The 20,741-nt window shown below is 42.9% G+C and overlaps 1 protein-coding gene across 1 annotated transcript in view; it reads right to left on the reverse strand.

The window, feature by feature from the left end:
• Positions 1-206: 206 nt before the first annotated feature.
• LOC308038379 (gamma-aminobutyric acid receptor subunit rho-2) overlaps positions 207-20,741 on the reverse strand; it is a gene marked incomplete at both ends in the record, with an annotated part of 36,652 nt that continues 16,117 nt past the window's right edge. Inside the window, 7 exons of the mRNA XM_080340876.1 lie at positions 207-515; positions 4,249-4,445; positions 6,481-6,633; positions 6,878-7,018; positions 9,262-9,344; positions 13,364-13,587; positions 17,469-17,536. Of these exons, the coding sequence (XP_080197002.1) occupies positions 207-515; positions 4,249-4,445; positions 6,481-6,633; positions 6,878-7,018; positions 9,262-9,344; positions 13,364-13,587; positions 17,469-17,536 (1,175 nt within the window). The remainder of the gene's footprint in view (positions 516-4,248; positions 4,446-6,480; positions 6,634-6,877; positions 7,019-9,261; positions 9,345-13,363; positions 13,588-17,468; positions 17,537-20,741) is intronic.

Genomic DNA, 20,741 nt, shown 5'->3' on the forward strand with positions numbered 1-20,741 from the left:
ATTGAAAAGCAACCAGCAGAGCAAGTTCCTCCATGATGCCTGTGCATGGAATTGCCCACTGGAGGATGTGTCCTCTCTTTTGTCCTCCAAAGGAGCAATAAAATAATCAGTTTTTTTGGCTTTGCATCCAGATTAGACTGAAAAAGAACCAACAAAAGAGAGATTTGTAAATGTCTTCTGCTTCAGTCACTGCTGTGCCAGCATGCTTAGCTAAAGACAGACCAATATATCAAATTAAAAAATATATAGGTGCCAGGAAATATTAATCTTGAGTATTTATCAATTGCATGAGTGTTCTGGATGATGCGCAAGCCCACATGGCCCCTCAGGCCTCTCTTCCTTGATGAATTAGATTCATTGCTCATAGCCAAGTGCACAACCATCTTTTCTTGTTTTTCTTCCTCTGGGACCATCTGGTTTCTTGTATATCCTGCCAGGCTGTTGGCATCAGATTCACTGTAGTTTCCATCCAGCATCATAGTTTTCGAATGAGGTATTCCACACGTGCATGGAAACTAGGAACATAAACAAGAAATATAGCTGAACACTGGAAGAACACATTAGCAACACAAATTATGCCTTTCTATTAACAGACAGCTTGCAAACTGTTGAGCTTGACATTTTAGTTGAGATATCGTAAGTTTCTCTTTGAACAAAAATGTCTTTTTCTTGTGTTCCAAAAGGAAGAAACATGGTTTAGCTACACTGCTTGTACAAGCAGCTTCAGAAAAGATTAGAAAAGTGCTTTAGCAGACATAAAAACTAACAAAAAGGTTTTCTTATCTAGCTCTGTTCAGACTTGTTGTCTTGAGATTCCTTATTTTGCAGTCTTTGTGTTTACAAATATTCAAGAACAAGATGCAGTTTTTATCTGTGGAAGTGGCTTATCCAGTACGTGTTATGGGGAAAAAAAGGCTGAGTTCTGGTTTCACAGATACACGTTTTCTTTGTAAATCTGATTTTAAACCAAGGAGAGGACCAGTTAAAAGCCTAATGTAAAATCCCAGCTCTGTTGAAGTTGATGTCAAAACTTTCATTGGCTTCAGCAGCACCAGCATGCATCCCACAAGTCTAAAAAAGCCAATTAATACAGGTAGAATTTTGAATAGCAAATACTGTCTTCTGACATTTAAAATCTGCAGGTTTTCTGTCTCAGCAATATGGATTATATATTTGTATGTAATGAAAATGGACTACAAAACCTCCTTTCTGCTACAAGTTCCTGCCTCTGATTCCCCACAGACTCCTTTCTGTACACAATAACACTTTACTCTCCATTCCCTCCTCCACCAGCTTTGGTGTGTGGATTTTCCAGTGACTTGTTTTCAAGGATAAGTTCCACTAAAATAATTCAGTATATATACACTGAAATGGATATATCCTGGAAAAAAAAAAAATACATACAAATGTACCTATACCTGAATATGTAATATTCAGAATGTCATGGGAAAACTCTGTGCTCAAGGTTTTTTCTTCAAATTATTTAACCAAAAGATCACACTGCTTACTGAAAACCTTAAAACCAATTTAGGAATTGTTTTCTTTGTTCTAATCATAACCAAATGATTTGGCATCAGCAGATTGTGTACAGAAAAACTTGGCAAGTTTTGTAGCTCATTTGCTCTACTTGTTAACTGTTAGACTCATCACTTCAGGAATATTTTGGAGCACTCCATGGATATAGCTGAACATCAGTGGGGTGTTAAGACACACACCCCTCCTTCCCAAAAAAACCCTGAAAAATAAACACCACCCCACTCCCCTTCCCCCCCAAACACACACACACAAAGAGAGAATAATTACATCAGGCTCTTTATCATCAACTGATGACAGGTCTAGGAGATGGTGGGTGGATGGAAGTGAAAGCAATTAACAGCAATAAAGTAATTACTGCAGGGCCCAGCAGAGAAACAAATTCTGCAGACTTACTCTTAGCCCCCAAGTCAAATTACAATTCCCATGGCTTTGTGTACATGTGATAACAGTCACTCCTATGGACAAGTGAGCCTAATGTAGTAGAAACCTACCTCCATGGAGTCCTTAATTACATCCATCTTCACACAGGCACATACATGTATAAGTATGCTACGTAATTTCACCCTGCAGCAATTTTAGTCTACACTAATAAATTAAATACAGTCAAAGAGCATCCTTGGGCATGGGAGCTCAGCTGACAATAAATACTATTACAGTGTCAGGAATGTCTCTGGCCTGAATTTTGTCCAGTCCAACAAGCACCGAAAGTTCTCATGTACGATTTGAGAGTTAGCATGGGCCACGGACCATTTGCCGCAGGCAGTTCACAGCAACTACTCCAGTTTTGAGAGAAATACGGTTTAGTTTTAGATACTCTGAGTCCAACAGCCTTGGTTTCAGGCACATTTAATTTCTTAATGTACACATAACATAGAGCTCTTTTCTGGGAAACCTAACTTATTCGTATTTTATTCTTTAGATCTTTCACAGAGGAACAACATCAGCAGGCAAGGTCTAAGTTTACAGTGAGGAAAGTCTCTTCTGCGTCTTCAACATCACTCACCTACATTTTGCCACAATCCCCTCGAGTAACGCTGCTTTTTATCTCTGTTCCTATTACTGCTGTTGAGCATTGGTAGTGTCATGTGCTGAAGAGTGGATAGAATATTTTACTTTGTGTAGTAAAAAGGTATTTGCTGAATACAGAGTTCAATGCACAAGACTTGATAAAGGGCAGATTTGTGATATAAATAACAAGCTCTACCCCTGCTGGATGTGGGAAAACTTTCCTGAAAACTTAGCAAAATGGTAACAAACCCTCTGGAGTTTGTTTCATCCCTCTGACACAGAAGAGCTTTCTTGCTATTACAAAAAACAGGTTTATTCTAGGCAAGTTGAACCTAGAAAGGGTGATTTTTGTTATTTCCTTAGTATTGTCAAGATGCACAGGATTTATACAAACACTGCCTTCTTTGGACATGGGGAGTCTGAGCAGGGCTGGCTAAAAGGTCACAGATCACTGCTCATGCACAGCAAGTAAGACACGCTTGACTCGCTGTGCTTGCACAGAGCATCTCTACCTTGTGTTGCAGAAAACTGCTGGGTCCTGGGTGAGGACTTGATAAATCTAGATACCCAGGACCTGTTCTAGTAGCTTTCCAGAATGACCCTATCTCTGAGAAGGCCTTGGAGAGAAGTAAAATTTTGTCACAAGAGTCTGTTGAACTTATTCCAATTGCTTTTTAAAATGCATCTGACTAAATTTTTGAAGATAAGTCAACTAGGAAAGGTATTGGGAAGTCACAGGAAAAAGTGTAAGGGGAATAGAAGGACATGCAAAGTCAACAGAGTAGTTCAGAGAGGGAAACGTTGCAGTCAAATCATAAGAAAGATGATGTCAGCATTGGCATTTCTGAAAGGCTGATACAAATTTCTCCAGGAGTCAAAGGCAGTAGAAGTGACCAGTGTTACCTGTGAAATAATGTTGGGAGTTGCTAATGGGAAGAAAGAAGTTGTAAAACGTGATGATATTCTGGGTACGTTTAGGACTGAAAAAATTTGGTCCCAAGACTTAGTCTTCAAAAGGTGATGGTGTTTTGTTTAATGACAAAGAAGAAGACATCAGAGGTCTGTAGGATAATTCAGGCTGGAAAGGAGCTCAGGAGGTCTCTAGTCCTGTCTCCTGCTCACAGCAGGGCCAGGCTGCTCAGGGATGTTTCTGGTGAGGTCTTGAAAACCTGCAAGGATGCATGATGGATAAGACCCTTCACAGCATATTAAAATGTACAAGTGCAAACTTGGCTGATTGTTATTTGTGTTTGGTAATGGAGACAACTCCACTATCGCATCCATTGAATCCAGCTTCCAGAAAAAAGCTGAGTGTGGAGGGGGAAAAATGAATTTGATCCACATAACACCTTTATTTTAAAAATATAGTGATTGTGGCACCTGCAGTGACATATCCAATCTGATACTTTCCCCTCTTGTCATGCTCACACAGTCCAGGGTTGCAAACTTCCCCAGTTCAGATCACACTCTCCCCCTTTCCGCTGTTTCCACAAAGACCCACGAGACCAACTTCTGTTTTTCTGGGGTTGGCAATTCAGCCTGAAGTGAAGCAGTCTAAATAGATCCAATTATACTCACATGGATGTCAGCGTTTTCCTATTTATAGACACAAACCAGTCAATATAAAGACCACATCAGCTGAAATTTTTAAAAAAAAAGGGGGGGTGGAACAAATGGATGAACAAAACAAAAGGTTTTTCTCACCTTGTCCCGCAGTTTCCTCTCCTTCCGCTCTTGCACCGTAGTCAGGTAATTCACTGCCGCATATTCCAACACCGAGAGGAAGACGAACACAAAACTGACCCACAGGTAAATGTCCACTGCTTTGATGTAGGAAACACGCGGCATGGAAGCGTTCACCCCAGTGATGATGGTGGACATGGTCAGCACAGTGGTTATCCCTAGCAAGAACCAAGAGAAATTAATGTTATTGACTGATGCAGCAAAGCTTTTGTGTCAAGAAAAATAGAAATTATGCTCTGCATGATACTCTAAAAGATGTTGGGTATAAATTTATGATGTGTATCTCCTGACAATGCAGAACTGTTTTGCTGCCTGCACTTCTGTGAGCATGACCCGTTTAGTTTTAAGGGGCAATAGAACAGACATTGTTTTGCTAGGACCAGTATTTAACTCCCACTGTAACCTCTAGGGTTTTAACACAGCACTTAGAGCCAGGCCTGATAAGCTCAGCGGTGACAAGGTCTCCTGTTCCCTAGCTGTATCCATCTGTGCTACAGGCGCTGCCAAAAAGCAACCGAGTATTGGCTTTTGGTCACAGCTAAAGGGGATTTGATCTAAATGACTGATCTTACAAGGGAGCTGCAATAATGATAAAATGTTTTGCATGAAACAATGCAAAAGAAAGGCTTTATGCTTTTACCTCTAGGAATGTCATCTACAGTTCAGGCTGTGGGAATCAAAAATCTTTGAACAACCATTGAATTATATATATATAGATATGTGTATGTGTTTACGAACACATATGAATGTATTTAAGTCTATATATGTGTGTGAATACGCATATGCACATGTATATATGTGTACAAGGAGAGATAGATATAGACAAAATCCTGCAAAATAGTATAGACTGTGTTTGGATGGTAACGGAGAAAAAATATTTACAAGGTACCCAAAACACTTAGATAAAGCAGAGCCAAAAAGCATTCATAGCTACTTCAGCCATTTCAAAACAGTGACCACTGTAAACACAGCTACTGCCATTCACTTTTCATCGGGACCTATTTTTTTTTTTAATATCCACTGAACACACTTATTTCAGTGGAGCAGACTCTCGACTGCCTCTTCTGTTTGCTTCAGTGCATAGCTCTCTAAGAGATATAGACTTTTGAGGCTAAAATACTGGGTTTATGCTTTTAATATGAGAACTATTAACATTCAGAGATTCTTCCTATTACATTTTTGCCTTCCGCTAACCTATGCATAGAGTGATAAACAGCTGAAAGAGTTTGCTCCAGTCCTGACATAAACAAAGCTCCTCCTGATGGTTTTTAGATGTCCGGAGAGGCAGGGTGGTGTGTGCAGGATTTTCAAGCAGCTCCCTCTTTGCTTTCACACTTCTTCAAATAAGAGACCTCCCTACCCCAGAAACGTTGGGCCCTCGGTGCAAGTCCTTCTCCTGGGGAGAGGAGAAGCCCAGCCTCCACCTCACCTCAAGGCTGGTGGCCTCTCATCATCCCCAGCTCTGCAGATGTGAGGGGGAAGCCACGTCCCCTTCACTGCTCCACTGTTGCCTAAGGCCTGATGCTACAGAGATGCCCTGAGTGTCCCCAGGGGCACACCAGGTAGAGGGACAGCTAAGTCTGTAGTTGCTGATAGGACTATAGACCTTGCTGCTTTTCTTTCCCAACTTTGTGAAGATGTGCCATACCAGCACTATCCAGGCAGCCTACAGAACACCACTGGCCATGACACCAGTGCTGGCTGGTTGAGAAGACACATACCTGGGCTGGGACATCCACTATGGCAGTTGGGACATGGCAGGATCCTGCCCACAAAAGGCGCTCATGAAACTTGCAGCATAAGACTTCACCTTGTGTAAGTCCTTAAACTCCTGTGAAGCCCTACCCTCACCCATGGCAATGCATCTCAGAACGGCAGGACTGGACAACAGGGAAAAATCTTGATTCATTTACTCATAAATACTGAAACCTCTCTTCTCCGTCCAACTTCATTTTTAAAACAGTCCTTTCTGTCCTGAACTATATATAAATTAGGAGGGATGCTTAACAATAAAGGACTTAAGGCAAACAGCAAGTTTTACATTTAATTAATCATCAGATATAGAACAAATATTTGCTTGCCCAATATCTTTAACCAGCAGAATGAGCAGTTCCCTTTCCTGCTAAAGGAACAGTTCTGCCTTTCCTGTTAGAAGATTTTCGTATAGTCATGGTTTATTGCAGTTGCTCTCACCCAAAGAGACTCTGGCAGGAACTGCTCGGCGATCGATCCAGAAGGACACCCAGGACAACATGACCATGAGGGTGGCAGGGAAATAGGTTTGGAGCAAGAAGAAGAAGATGTGTCGGCGTAAAGTGAAGTTTATGTAGAGGCGATTGTACCAACCTTTGAGGGAGGAAGAAAGCCAGAATCAATGAGAACAGCCTGGATGGTAGGCACAGAGACACAAGATCTTGCTTTTGACTTTTTATTTCTAAAGGGTAGTGAAAAGAGAAACTGATCTTTCAAAACATGTATTGTCCAGCTCATAGAGACTACATTTTGGTGACATATAACCCCAAGAGCTCTCTCACGAGTAGTTAATACAGGATGAGCTTTAGCAATAGCAATAAATCAGAAAAGGCCATACCTGTGCTACTGTAGAAAGCCAGTCTCGATGTAGTGTGGAACTTCTGTATCAAAAACTGAGACAGTGAAATTTTTTCGTCAGTTTTCAGAGATTCGTTCCCATTTTTCCAGTACAGCATCAGGTCTTCATCAGTGTAAGCATCTTAGGGAAATAAAAAACATGATGTGATGTGACTTTACCTTGAAAGGGAAGCAAAAGTTAATAGATCCAGACAAAATTTAAAAATACAAAGCTTTCTTTGTTATGAAGTATCTCCACAACTAAGCTTGCTAAAAACAGTGAGTTAAAAAGATCTTGCCATATGATATACCATAACAACAACAACAAATAATCCTGGTCATCCTGATTCAGGAAAACACATCCTCTTTTTACTCCACACTGATGAAATGACCGCTAGGATGATACTTTTCTGAGCATCACATATCAAAAAATCTTAGACATGTAATTGCAAACTGATAAGAATTACTCAGGAAATAGTCATGGGTAAAACACCTGAATTTAGAGGAAGGAGGAAACACAGACACCTCAGACTATCTTAGAATGATAAAAGCAAAAGGGACAGGTGTGATTTGAAGTAAAATCTAGAGACATTTGAAGACTTTAAATTAAAAACTCCTCCAGTTCAAAAGGAGCAGAGTGACACAGTGAGCACCATTGCATATGAGCTTGGAACACCAATCATGCGAGAGATACATGAATAGCAGGTGTTTTTTCAAAGACTCATTTATAAAGGAAAAAAGAAAGTTGTGAGTACAAGGAATCTTATGCATACCTTTCCTGCCATATACGATTTGACACAAGGCAACCAATTTATTCCATAAATGTAACAGCCCAGGTGAGCCTCCTCTGAGCTCTCCCTGCTAGGCAGCATGGCTACATGGTGGTGAAAAGTGTCCAGGTGACCCACTTAGTGGATAAAGGAAAGGCTGCAGATGTTGTCTACCTAGACCTTACTAAAGCCTTTGACACTGTTTCCCACAGCATTCACCTGGAGAAACTGGCTGTTCCTGGCTTGGATGGGCACACTCTTCACTGGGCAAACTGGCTGGATGGCCTGGCCCAAAGAGTTGTGGTGAATGGAGTCAAATCCATTTGGCAGCCATTCATGAGACAACCAATTATAAGACAAGGGGTAACGGGTACAAATTGGAACACAAGAGGTTCCACTTAAATTTGAGAAAAGACTTCTTCTCAGTAAGGGTAACAGAACACTGGAACAGATTGCCCGAGGGGGTTGTGGAGTCTCCTACTCTGGAGACATTCAAAACCCACCTGGACACATTCCTGTGTAGCCTCATCTAAGTGTTTCTGCTCCAGCAGGAGGATTGGACTAGATGATCTTTTGAGGTCCCTTCCAATCTCTGACATTCTGTGATTCTGTGATGAGTGGTGTTCCCCAGGACTCAATACTGGGGCCAGTTCTGTTTAATCTCTTTATCAATGATCTGGATGAGGGGATTGAGTGCACTCTTAGTAAGTTTGCAGATGACACCAATTTGGGTGGGAGAGTTGATCTGCTGGAGGGTAGGATGGCCACACAGAGGGATCTGGAGCAGCTGGATTGTTGGGCTGAGGCCAATTGTATGAGGTTTAACAAGGCCAAGTGCCGGGTCCTGCACTTGAGTCACAATAGCCCCAGACAGCGCTACAGGCTCAGGGAAGAGTGGCTGGAAAGCTGCCTGGACGAAAAGGACCTGGAGACATTGATCTACAGCCAGCTGAACATGAGCCAGCAGCGTGCTCAGGTGCCCAAGAAGGCCAACAGCATCCTGGTTTGTGTCAGGTATAGTGTGGCCAGCAGGACTAGGGCAGCAATCATCCCCTTGTACTTAGCACTGGTGAGGCTGCCCCTTGAATCCTGTGTTCAGTTTTGGGCCCTCACTACAAGAAAGACATTGAGGTGCTGGAGAGAGTTCAGAGAAGGGCAATGAAGCTGCTGAGGGGCCTGGAGCACAAGCCTGATGAGGAGTGACTGAGGGAACTGGAGTTGTCTAGTCTCAAGAAAAGTGAGTTGAGGGGAGACCTTATTACTGTCTACAACTACGTGAAAGGAGGTTGTAGCAACGTGGCTGTTAGTCTCTTCTCCCAAGTAACAAGTGATAGGACAAGAGGAAACAGCATCAAGTTGCACCAGGGGAGGTTTAGATTGGATATTAGGAAATATTTCTTCATGGAAAGGGTTGTCAGACACTGGAACAGGCTGCCAAGGGAAGTGGTGGAGTCACCATCCCTGGAGGTGTTTAAAAGACATGTAGGTACGGTGCATAGGGACATGGTTTAGTGGTGGACTTGGCAGTGCTGGGTAATGTTTGGACTTGATAGTGTTAAGGTCACGTGCAGCCAGCCATGAAGCATGTCTAGCTAGAAACACAGATACAACATACAGCTTTCCAGCTCCAGAGAACAAGTTTGAGAGTCCAGGGGGAAGCGGCTGAAGTCCATGTTACACATTGCTGTCACTGTGATCCTAGAAGTAAAAAAAAAGAAATGTTGTTTCTATCGGGAGCAATGAAGGGAGAATGTTAACACAGATAAATCATTCTGCAGGTTTAAAGGCAGCAGTTATGCATAACATTAGCATAAAACTCCCAGGAAAATGCCTACCAATTCTCCAAGTCCAAGTGAGAGGCATTATACCCCGACACTCCAACGGAAGATGTAATTTCAATACCTATAGGAAACTGAAGTACTATCTTGGACATTACGGTAATACTAATGTCAGAACAGATACTTCCGCCTTGTGTTATATCCAAGTATTTCCCTACAAGACAACAACATAAAATAATTTCACCATTTACATGTGAAGGTTGCCTTATGTCCAGTTTGATTAAGGTTTCCTCATTTTCCCCACAGCTCAGTTTCCTCTACAGTCACCCCAACAATAACTCAAGCTTAAAGAACATGACCAACCTTACTGCAAGTCAGCAAACTCCTCAGGTATACACATTATTAAGGAAAAAGCAGTTTCTTTCAGTCCTTAATCAAATCCTTTAAATCTGGGAGGTGTAATTCTGGGACACTGGATATATAATGGGTGAAGCTGTTTTTCAACAAGTGAGATTTGCCTCTGTTAAGTTCATGTCTGCGCTAAAGAGCTGCAGCAATCACGGCTCCCCTTTTTAAATGAGTCCATTTGTGCACATTATGTAACAAGTCTTCCAGTGGGTCACTGAATTCTCTCTTGCGGACAGATTTGCAGTGGAGCTCCCGATTTAGTAGGGGAAAATCATCTGTGAGTCATCATTTCAGAGGCCGACTTACGTTCACTGTGACCATTTTCTAGATTCATTCCAGATGTTAATAAAGAACTTTTCTTCTGTTCAAGGGATTGTGATCCAAATCCTACTCTGACCTACACGCTTATCATCCCTGAAAAACACACGCTGTTCATTTTGACTATAAAAATAGAGCAGAATTTTGCCATATGAGCTAAATGTAAAGAAGCTTTTTGGGGATGTGCTCCAGAAGGTATATCACAGCAATGACCTCCCATAGCTCTGTGTAGCATTTAAACATTGCATAACTCAGTCTCATTACAATGTGCTATTTTCTTTCCCAGGGGTCACCTAAACTGTGGTACAACCTGTGGTCATTACTAGATATTCCTCAACTAAAGCCCAGTGCCAACTCCATGCAGATATCTCAAAACATCTTGAGATATCTTGGAGGACATTTCCAACACCTCTTGACACCCATGCTTGGGCAGTCAGGTCATATTCTGGGTGTCCTAAACATCACCAGTCTAAATATCACACAGATTCTTGTTCTCATTGGATTTTATTAATCAGCTTTTCCATTTAACTCTTGCGCAGTCAACTGTTGTTATTCACATCCTTCTCTCTCATGGGGTAACACTAGAAAGGCACATCACCACCTCAGCAGCTCACAGAAAACTTTCAAACTAAAAATTCTTCATGTGGGCAAATGAGCAGAGCTGAGCAGAGCTAATATTTCCCATTAAAAACACTTGTTCCTTCATTTTGGCGGTTGAGCACTGCTAACTAATGTCCTGCTGTTGGTTTCAGCCCAGGAGAACTGTGGGATGTGATCAATGGAAACTGATATTCAGTTACAATCTGTAGAGAAGGTCCCTACCCTCCTACTGCTATTCTCCTCTCAGTCCTGACCCAAGCTTACATCTAACCTCTTCTTTTTTCTTTGTCCGTCTTGCCTCTCCTGATGTGTGGCACCTTCATCCTCATCCAGTTCTAATAAAACAGACAGCATCTTTAGCTGCTTAGTTAAGGTGTGAGTAATCAGAACTTTCGTGCAACAAATGGATTTATTAAATGGGATCAGAACAGTGAAAGTGTTCCTAAGTGTTTGATCAAGACAGGATTTTCATCATGAAGACCAGGCAAAATGAAGTGGCCATATGGTGCATGTTCTTTCTTACATACACACACAGGTTTCTTTAGGGTTTTATTATAATAAATTGTGCAGGTTTTTTTGTTTTGTTTTGTTTTGTTTTTTTCAAATCAGTAGAACTGTATTTGAACTATGAAAACAGTGAACTTCAGTGCCCTTTAGGTCTGTGAGATATTGTCATACTTGGAACAATATGGCCCACTATGCTCATTCTTCAGAGAGAAATAGCCTCCTGAATCAAGCTTTATAAAGATCCTTTCCTTGTTTTTGAAAACTATTTTGCTATAGCTGAAGTTAATGAATTCCAGAAAGATCCTAGAACAGAAATCCTTGTGTTACAAAACAATCAAAGGTCACTGGACACTGAGAGCCCATTTTCTGTCCTGGGGAAATGTTCTTTTGTCTGAGCTCTCAGGTTTTCCTCCTCTAGCAGTATATTTTTCTCTGCATCTCTTTTTGTATTCTTCTGAAGGAAATGAAATCTGCTGGGATGCTGATGTGAGCAGCCATAAAGGTGGCCTGGTTAGAAGGGCAAAATTACTGAACAAAACAGCATGTCTGCTTAAAATACCAACAGAGAAGGGCCTGCCAGCCTGGGAAGCTGCAGCATTCTTGAGAAGCACAGCCAGCTTCTTTGAAGAGAAGCTGGGTACTTAGAAACCCAAGACATATCAAGATATCATCTCTAAGCACAAAATCAAGGGACTGTAATGGCAACGTATTGTCCGAAAAAGTGAAAAACAGTCTGGAAAGCAAAGGTTTGTCTAAAAGAACAACAAACACGATCATCTATTAACCATACCAGGTGAAAAATTGAAATTACAGCATCTCTTGGCTGCTCAAAGTGATGGTGTCCTACAATCTCCTATGTCTCTATAATATAAGAAGGACTTAAATTTTTTCCAAAACGACACCTCTCTCTCTGAGAACTTCCCATGCTGCACATACTTTTCCATTCCTAAGGAGGCTGAATTTACTGGATGAACTTTCTACCAGCTCTTGACCTCTAACTGAGGACAACTGACAGACTCCAGACTCTGTGATGCGAAGCATCTCTGAAGTGAGACTCTGTCTGTTGTCTCATTGGTCCTCTTCTGGGCCCACTTTGGGAGTTCCTTCAGTTTGTCCTCCCACTTGTGGGATGATTTGGCTGATTTGATGATCGTAGAACTTGATACCAGTATTATACATCCAGATAAATAACCTGTCATACCTGCTGTTATGTTATTGATGAGTTGCTCCAGTAAGTAACTTGTTGCTTCGTAGTAACTTGTAACGGGATATACCTACTTGGTTATTGCTGTTATTCGCTGTTGCTATGCCATTTATTCATGCTATATTATTGATTGTTGATAGTAATTTGTAATAGCATTTTATATATATATATATATGTAAACATTTTATTAATCATATGGAAACTTGCTAGTGGTGATTTTGTGTTAGTTTACTTGCTAGTGGTGTCTTTTGTGGTATTTTTGGAAACAGCAATAAGACAGACAAGTTTAGAGCATAAAGCCTTTGTGTCCTTGTGTATTACAGAATCCTACAAACCCACAGGCATGACCTGTGATTCTGTGATCTCTATGCCCGCAGGCTGGGTAACCCTTTAGGTCATGACAGACATGCCTCAGGATTCTTTCAGCCAGCAAACCTGCTAGAAAATCAGGGACTAAAAGGTGTCTTTAATGCTGCCATTTTGGCTTAAATAAACATAAATTTTTACATCAACATTCAAATACAAAAAGAAAAAAAAAAAAGTTTTTCTAGACAAACAGGAAGCAAAATAGGATAATTATAGAGCTCACCATCTGGTATATCAGCAGCTTCCAGTTTAATCACACACTGACCCCGGGACAAACATTCCTGCTTGACTAAGCCCTCCTCTGACTGCAAAGAATTAGGGGAATGCTTCCCCCAGGAGAAGATTATCCTGTTACTGCCCACAGCATGGTTTCTTGCAGTTTCCTGCATCTTGTAGTGGACACGCTGGAAACAGGGCTCTGCACCAGCAGTGGGAGTAGGAAGGTTGGCAGTAGCAGTCTGCTTGGTCACCAAAGCCACGCTGGGAGCAAAATTGACAGTGAAACCCCAGGGGGTGTTCAGGACCAGCATCCTTACCTCATGCTGTAGAGGACATGACCATCAGGGAACACTCGCAGCATGATGTTGTCTGTAGTGGTGTCGTGAATGAAGGACCTCTTGGAGTGCACAAAGAAGACGTCGGGAACCCAGATCTTCTTCACCAGCCTGCCATCAAAGGTCATGCTCTTGTTGGTGGTGCTGGGAAATGAGAGACGCTCATCCTTCCAGTAGTGCCTTAAGTACAGAGTCATAGTGAAATCCTTCATGAAATAGAAAGAAAACCAGAAAGAGATCTGTCAGTGTGGCTTTCTACATCTAGGAAAGACCAGAAAGAAAACTCACTTCTACCAGGTAGATGAAATCCCTCCTCCATCAAATCCTGTTTCTTCCCTGGATCTATGCTCTTTGTGAATAGATTCTGTGAATAGATTTTCTTGACAAAATACTTTCAGCCAAAAAAACACATAAACCTCCAGTCAATGTATTACAGCATTCAGTAACATTCAGTCCTAAAAGGGATATAAATATGCCTCAAGAGAAGCATTGCCCTGCAGAAATTATTCTTCAATCCTGGAAAACTTAGCTTGAAAGATGTTCAAGAGGAAAACTTTCAAAATTAGCTTAATGGTCAGGCTGAACACTAAGCAATTCATGCCCAAATTAACTAAATAGTTGCAAACAGCAACCAAGTGAGAGAATTATTTTTTTCTACTGTACAAGTGTATAAATAAAGCTCTTTTTTAAGCTTGCTGTGGGGGGAAGGAGCTTCAGTCACACAAAGGAAAACATCTGTTTGTTGATCCCAACCTGGCATCTGCTGCTTTCAGAGCTGAGTCTACTCATGCTGAGAGATCAAATACATTTGTTTTCTTTATATTCCCAATTAAGCAAGTGGTTATTGTAGCTGCAGCTGCCAAGCCCAGGCAGGCAGCAGCACAGGCTGGGATCTCTTCCTTGCCACTCAGCAACTGCTTTCTAAAACTTACACCACAACCTCATTTTGCTTTACTGATGAGAAAACATCAGTTAACCTGACTCTCTGTTCCAAAGAGCTGCCCTGGCAACAGTCACAGAATCACAGAATGGCTGGGGTTGGAAGGGGCCTCTGGAGATCAACCAGTCCAACCCACCTGCTAAAGAAGGTTCACCCAGAGTAGATTGCACAGGAATGTGTCCAGGCAGGCTTTGAATGTCTCCAGAGAAGGAGACTCCACAGCCTCTCTGGGCAGCCTGTTCCAGTGCTCTGGCACCCTCGAAGTAAAGATGTTTTTCCTCATATTCAGATGGAACCTCCTATGCCATTGCCCCTCATCCTGTCGTTGGGCACCACTGAAAAGAGTCTGGTCCCATCCTCTCGGCATCCACCCTTACAGTCTCGCGTTGCCAATAAGTTTTTCATGAATTAATCTAAGAAGTCTGCGGTGCCAGACCTCACCTTGTTGTCCTGCACAGGCCAGACCTGCCTGGTCCTTCTCTAACCATGGCAGAGACCAGCCAGAGGAACACTTCTGCTCACCCACCTGCAGGTCCCCACCTTGGCAGACAGGGCCCAGCCTCCACCCCCGCTCACTCCAGGGGTGCTGCCAGCTGCTGTTCCCTACCAGCACTGGTCACCTTCCCCTTACAGCTACAGTACCAAAGAAACTCTTCCAGCGACTGCTGCTGTGAGCAGCGTTTAGGAGAAGCCTGGCTGGAGAAGTCAACCTCAAGGGCTGGACCAGCAAAGCACATCAGCTTGACTAGAGCTAGGAAAAGGGAAAGCAAGAAAGAAAATGCATAACTGATGATTTCTTACAAGTCAGTGTTCTTTACACCACAAGGAAAAAAAGGGATAAATATGAGCCTGGCTGTTTGAGGTCACCAGCCCTGGACAGCCCTCTCCCGTGATGTGGAAGGATGGCCAAGCAGTCTGAGGCTGTGGTTGCAGAAGGCCTCTGGGCAGCTCCATCGTGGGAGCATAGGGGGACAGGGACAGGGGAGCACAGGGGGACAGGCACACATGTGGCATCAGCCAGGCACCCCTGGTGTGACTTACAGCCACTGTAGGGAGGCACAGAGTCTGCCTCTGGGGACAGCACTGAAAGGGACACATCATTTCCCAGGTGTGGCTCTTTCCATGTTTTACCAGGCAGAAGCCCTCTCCTCTTTCTCCTTTAGCATCCTCCTCTCTCCAAACAGGCCTCCAGTGGCCAAAATACAGGGCACCAAGTGCTGCAAACGTCAAGCCCAAGTAGCAGCTGACAACTGCTTCTAAATACAAAATGCAACCTGTGGAAGTTTTCTCGTGGTATGAGTCAAATGAGGCATTTTGCAATCGCTGACAGCTTGTTCCTTTCTGACCAGCACACACACCAGTTATGAACCAAGAAAAGGGGTTTATTTCACTACCCATGAGTAGGAAAATACCTTGGGAAACAAGTTTTACAGTGAACTGAGAGAACGATAGTACCTGCTGGAGGTGCAGCGAATGAGCACACACAAGTGCCTCACTTTTGGCAGCACATTTCATGCTTATGCTACGCTCCAGGAAGCCTCGAGAGCATCCGCCACCAGTGTACCCAGCAGCACCCAGCTTCTGTCTGGTGCTTCTTTGGGGCACCAGACGCCTGCTGAAGCAGCAGTAGGCAAAGGCTTCCCAACCAAGGGTACTGTTTCCAAGGCCACTAATCCTTCAGAGTGGTTTGAAAGAAGTCCTGCCTGCAGTTCAACCCTTCCTGCATTGGAGAGCCTAGGAGGTCACCCTGGCGCAGGCACAGCCAGCCTGGCTCCCCTGGCCGTGTGAACAGCTGACTGCTCACTCTCATCTCCGCAAACACCTACTGTGGGACAAACTGCTGGAAAAAACAAACTAGCACAACCCAGACTGACCTGGGACACCGGGACACCCCAAATCAGCAGCTTCTGTGGAAAGCACTTGTCCCATGCTGAGTAAAAAGGACTGCGGAGTTGGCTGTAGCAAAGGCAGAGAAAGTTGCCCTCAAGGCTTTCTGATGGCCAAGGTTTTTGTTGAAATCAAGTGCTCCTGACAGAAAGTATTGCAAGTTATTTACTTGCACTGATTAGGTCCTTTTGCTGCTATGACATTATTTCAAAATAGAGCCCCAAGTCTCCTTGCGACAGCTGTTTCCTGTGCTGAAAGCTCCCTCCTACATGCTTCATTGCACACATCTCCCCACACTCTCTCTTCCAATATCCAGGCAGGCAAGCTCCCTTCTTTTAATGAAGATGTAATTACACCACACTAAAAACTGATCAGCCTAAAGCTCTTCCTTTAAGTCTTCACGTTTTGCCTAGACAAGAGAAGGTGCCTGAGAACAGGGAGGAAAAGGCACAAGGATGAAGGAATCAAGAAGCTTCCTCTTGTCCCCTATGTCCCCCTTTCCACTTCTCTTTCCAGTGTTTGTTTTCCATTTCCTACACATAAAGACAAACAAACAAACAGCAAAATGCTTGTGAACACTCCTTTTGCTGAGAAGACATTGAAACCTGTTGAGGGTTAACAACTACATGTATTTATTCCTCTTTTTAATTAATAAAAAAATAAAGACACTAAATCACAATTGACCTTCGTGCAAATTTCCTGAACAGCATCATCAGTGACTGTCGCTCCACACCAAGTTCCACCAAGTTCGGCCTCTCCCCTGCAGCTCCAACTCATGCACCTCACTGAGGTTACTCCCAGTCATGAAGAAGCAGAAGCAGTCCCTTCTTATTTATGTTTCCAACTTAATCTTCTCATACACCTCCAAGAATCATGCATTAAAAACAAATGGACTCAATGGTTCTTTAAGGAAGAAAACTAGTAGCAAACTAATCTTATGTGAACTTCACCATGTATGTCCAAACATTTGTAGGCAGCTGTTTATATTTTTAGTTGTGATAGATCCTTCACAGCACTGATTATTCTTCCATTTAAGGTCCCTTTTTCTTCATGCTTTTAATCTTTATCTGAAGATACATAGATAAGCCTTTGATCACCTGGTTTTATCAAGCTGTCAGTCCTGAGTATCAGCCTTTTTGAATTTGCCAAATGCTTGCTGCCTTTGCTTTCATCTGACCAATAATTCGAAATCCACAGGTTTCAAGTGGGAGGGACTTTTTGTGACTAGGAAAAATTGAGGCTTAAAAGAGGATTACATACCATGTCAACCTCAGAAATACTGTCCAAGCTTTCAACTTGCACATCCACCCCAACAGGAATTGCAGGGCCTGTAGGAGAATGAGATTTGGATATGTAAATAAGTGTTCTTTTATATTATGTGTGTTTAATTAGCACTATAAGGTAGCATGCAGAACATTTCTGAGCTAATTTTATACTTTTCTGTCCATGATTCTTCCCTGGGAAAAGCCAGTGAATAACCATGTAAGGCCACTTTTGAAACAGTGAATTATCTTCCTCTTGGCATGCACTGCAATGTTGACACTGACCAGCTAATCCAGAGCTTGGATGAAACATTTGCATATGTGTTTAAAAGCTGAGCCATCCCATCAAAAATTTTAGGCCTTTATGAACAAATTTGGCCCCAAGAACAGGGGACTGAGAAGAAGAAACTGCAAGCACTTGGCTTTTCCTCGTGGGTTTCTCATTTCATATCAACAACACAAGCTACATCAAACTCTCAAGAACAAGCCCATCACCATTTTCATTCATATGATTCACGGATGATGTGAATAGTTTTCCACAGTAGTTTTTCAAAATTCACAACCAGAGAATTCACAAAGAGTAAATAAGCGGAAAATATCCCATAATAAATAGATACTGCTCTATTACTAGAAACCCTATATCACAATTTCTTTGTACTTTGCTGCTCATTAATGACCAGGACCTCCTCAGGTTACCCAAGTTCCACACAGTGTGTCCTCACACAGCTTTTTCCCTTTTCTGGTGCACTGAGGAGGTGCGTGCCTACAGAGATGTGCACACCAAGCATGACCCAACGAGGCAGGTCAGCAGTTACTGCTGAGGACCAGTCCAGGTGTATCCACTGTTACCTTGCGCTCTCAGTGTGTGGCAGTGGGTCTCACAGGACTCATGCTGATGTGTGTATCTAGAGCATGTGTCCAGCCTTGGCACTGCCAGTGAGACAGACCATGGTGAAGGAAGTAGCAGCTCTACAGACATGTCTGGGACTTGCCCAGCAGGAATTATTTTTCTGAGGACCATAGTGGCCTCTACGATGGTTTGCAAAGATTTTTAGCACCTAGTACAGGCACCCTGAAGTAAACCTGTGGAGCTCAACCAGGCTCCTCAGCACCACCAACTCCAATTTAAGTGTCTGCGGCCCTCAGCAATAGTTAACCCAGCACTTTTAGATGACTCCTAGATGCTCACAAACATAAGTCATATTCAGAAGCAGAGCTGTGCACTTTATGCTTAAAAAAGACCAAAAATGCCAGCAAATATTTCCTCACTCATATTAGTTTCCTGGTGGTGCCTGGACAAACCAAAGGGTGTTTGCAGGAAGATTTACTTGGGGAGAAATTCCAATTAATCAGCACTGGCATGTTCCTCAGAAGCCAGAGACTTTGGTAAGATTTTTCATTCCAACAACACGAGCCCATCTTGCTCTCTTTCAGTTGCTTAAGTATTATAAGGAATCACTGGAGGCCAAGGAAATTCTCACCCTACTGGTGTTCAGTTCCTCTTCTCTCAGTTATTCCTCAAAACTGGTAAAACCCACAAAGCCCTGGTGCATGGCCACCGGTGAAACACAGACTAAGGGTGAATTTGCACAGAGGAGCAGACTGAGCTTGCAGTGGGACCTTCTGTAAGACCATTCAGCTCACTGACCCACAGAAAATTCACCCAGCCAAGACCAACAGCAGCAGCATATGGAGTATTTTCTTCCAAATCAGTGATTTGCATCAGCCCAGGGAAAGACCTGTCAGGTGGCCAAGTTGGCCACCAGGGCCAGAGGAGGCGGGCGAGGAGGAGTACAGCAGGTCAGAGAGCCCTCTGCTTTTGGTGGTACCAGCTGAGCTCCTCATAAGCCAGTCCCTGCCCTCCAGGTCAGGAAACGCACTCAATCCTATTGATGTGGCCACAGGATACAACCATTCATCAGCCAGTGGATTCCTTCTCAGACCATTGTAGCTCATCAAAGACAGGCAAGTCCATGGCAAAACTACAGATATATTTTCCTTGTCACCTTTGCCATGAATCCTTTCTTTTGACTGGCTCCTTGCTTTGAGAGGTGACATTGCTTACATCCAAGGCAGATGTGACCTTCCTAATGCACAATCCAGCATCCTTCAGACAATGACTAGCACATGGCCCTTCTGTCACCTCACAAATGCATCATCTTCTGGTTTAACTAGAGGAAACAATGGTTTCATTAAGTGGAAATATTGTAGCAATGGCTTTGCAGTATTCTGCTCCCCTTCATCCTCATCAGTTGGGTAGCTGTGGAAGATTGGTAAGGTCTAAAAAGCAAATTAGCTTATAGAACGCTGTGTTTAAGGAGATGGTTTTTTACTTCTAGTTCTTTCAGTTGACTGAATAAGTGATGGTAGGTCTCACTACATACCATGCCTGTCTTACCTATAGAATTTTAATGCAGTCCTTTTCAATCTGAAATCACTCTATGAGTTTATACCTTGGTTGCAGCCACACTTCCTTCTACTCTCCATGATTATTTGGGACTGAGTAAACAAAAGTTAAAAACAACACCAGGAGAAAGAATTTCTGTAGGACATTACTCCTGTTCAGTAAAATGTGCTTTGTTTTTCTTTAAACAAGGTGGCAAAAAGCGCTGTATCTGTGGTGATAACAAACGTTTTGATGTGCAGTATAATCAGCAGGGAAACAATGCAATCCTGTTGATAGGCAGTGCCCTGTTGGTAGCCAATTAGACTTTCTTTGCTCAGATACCTTGTGAAGTCATATATGGTGGTCAAGGAAAGCCTGGGCAATGATTCAAATACTTATCTATGCCCTTAATGCCCTGAAATACCTAATAGCTCTTCAGTGTAGTCATGTTTGGGATACTTAAATTGGACCTCTGCTACAGCAAGTCTCAATCACAGAATCCCAAAATCACAGAGTCACAGAATGTTAGGGATCAGAAGGGACCTCAAAAGATCATCTAGTCCAATCCCCCTGCTGGAGCAGGAACACCTAGATGAGGTTACACAGGAATGTGTCCAGGGGGGTTTTGAATGTCTCCAGAGAAGGAGACTCCACAACCCCCTGAGCAGCCTGTACCAGTGCTCTGTCACCCTTACTGAGAAGAAGCGTCTTCTCAAATTTAAGTGGAACCTCTTGTGTTCCAATTTGAACCCATTACTCCTTGTTCTATCATTGGTTGTCTCATGACTGGCCGCCAAATTGATTTGACTCCATTCACTACAACTCTTTGGGCAGAGTAGAGGGGAAGGAGAACCCCTCTCGACCTACTAACCACCCCCCTTCTAA

This window comes from Nesoenas mayeri (assembly GCF_963082525.1).
Source record: "Nesoenas mayeri genome assembly, chromosome: 3".
Taxonomy (NCBI): Eukaryota; Metazoa; Chordata; class Aves; order Columbiformes; family Columbidae; genus Nesoenas; species Nesoenas mayeri.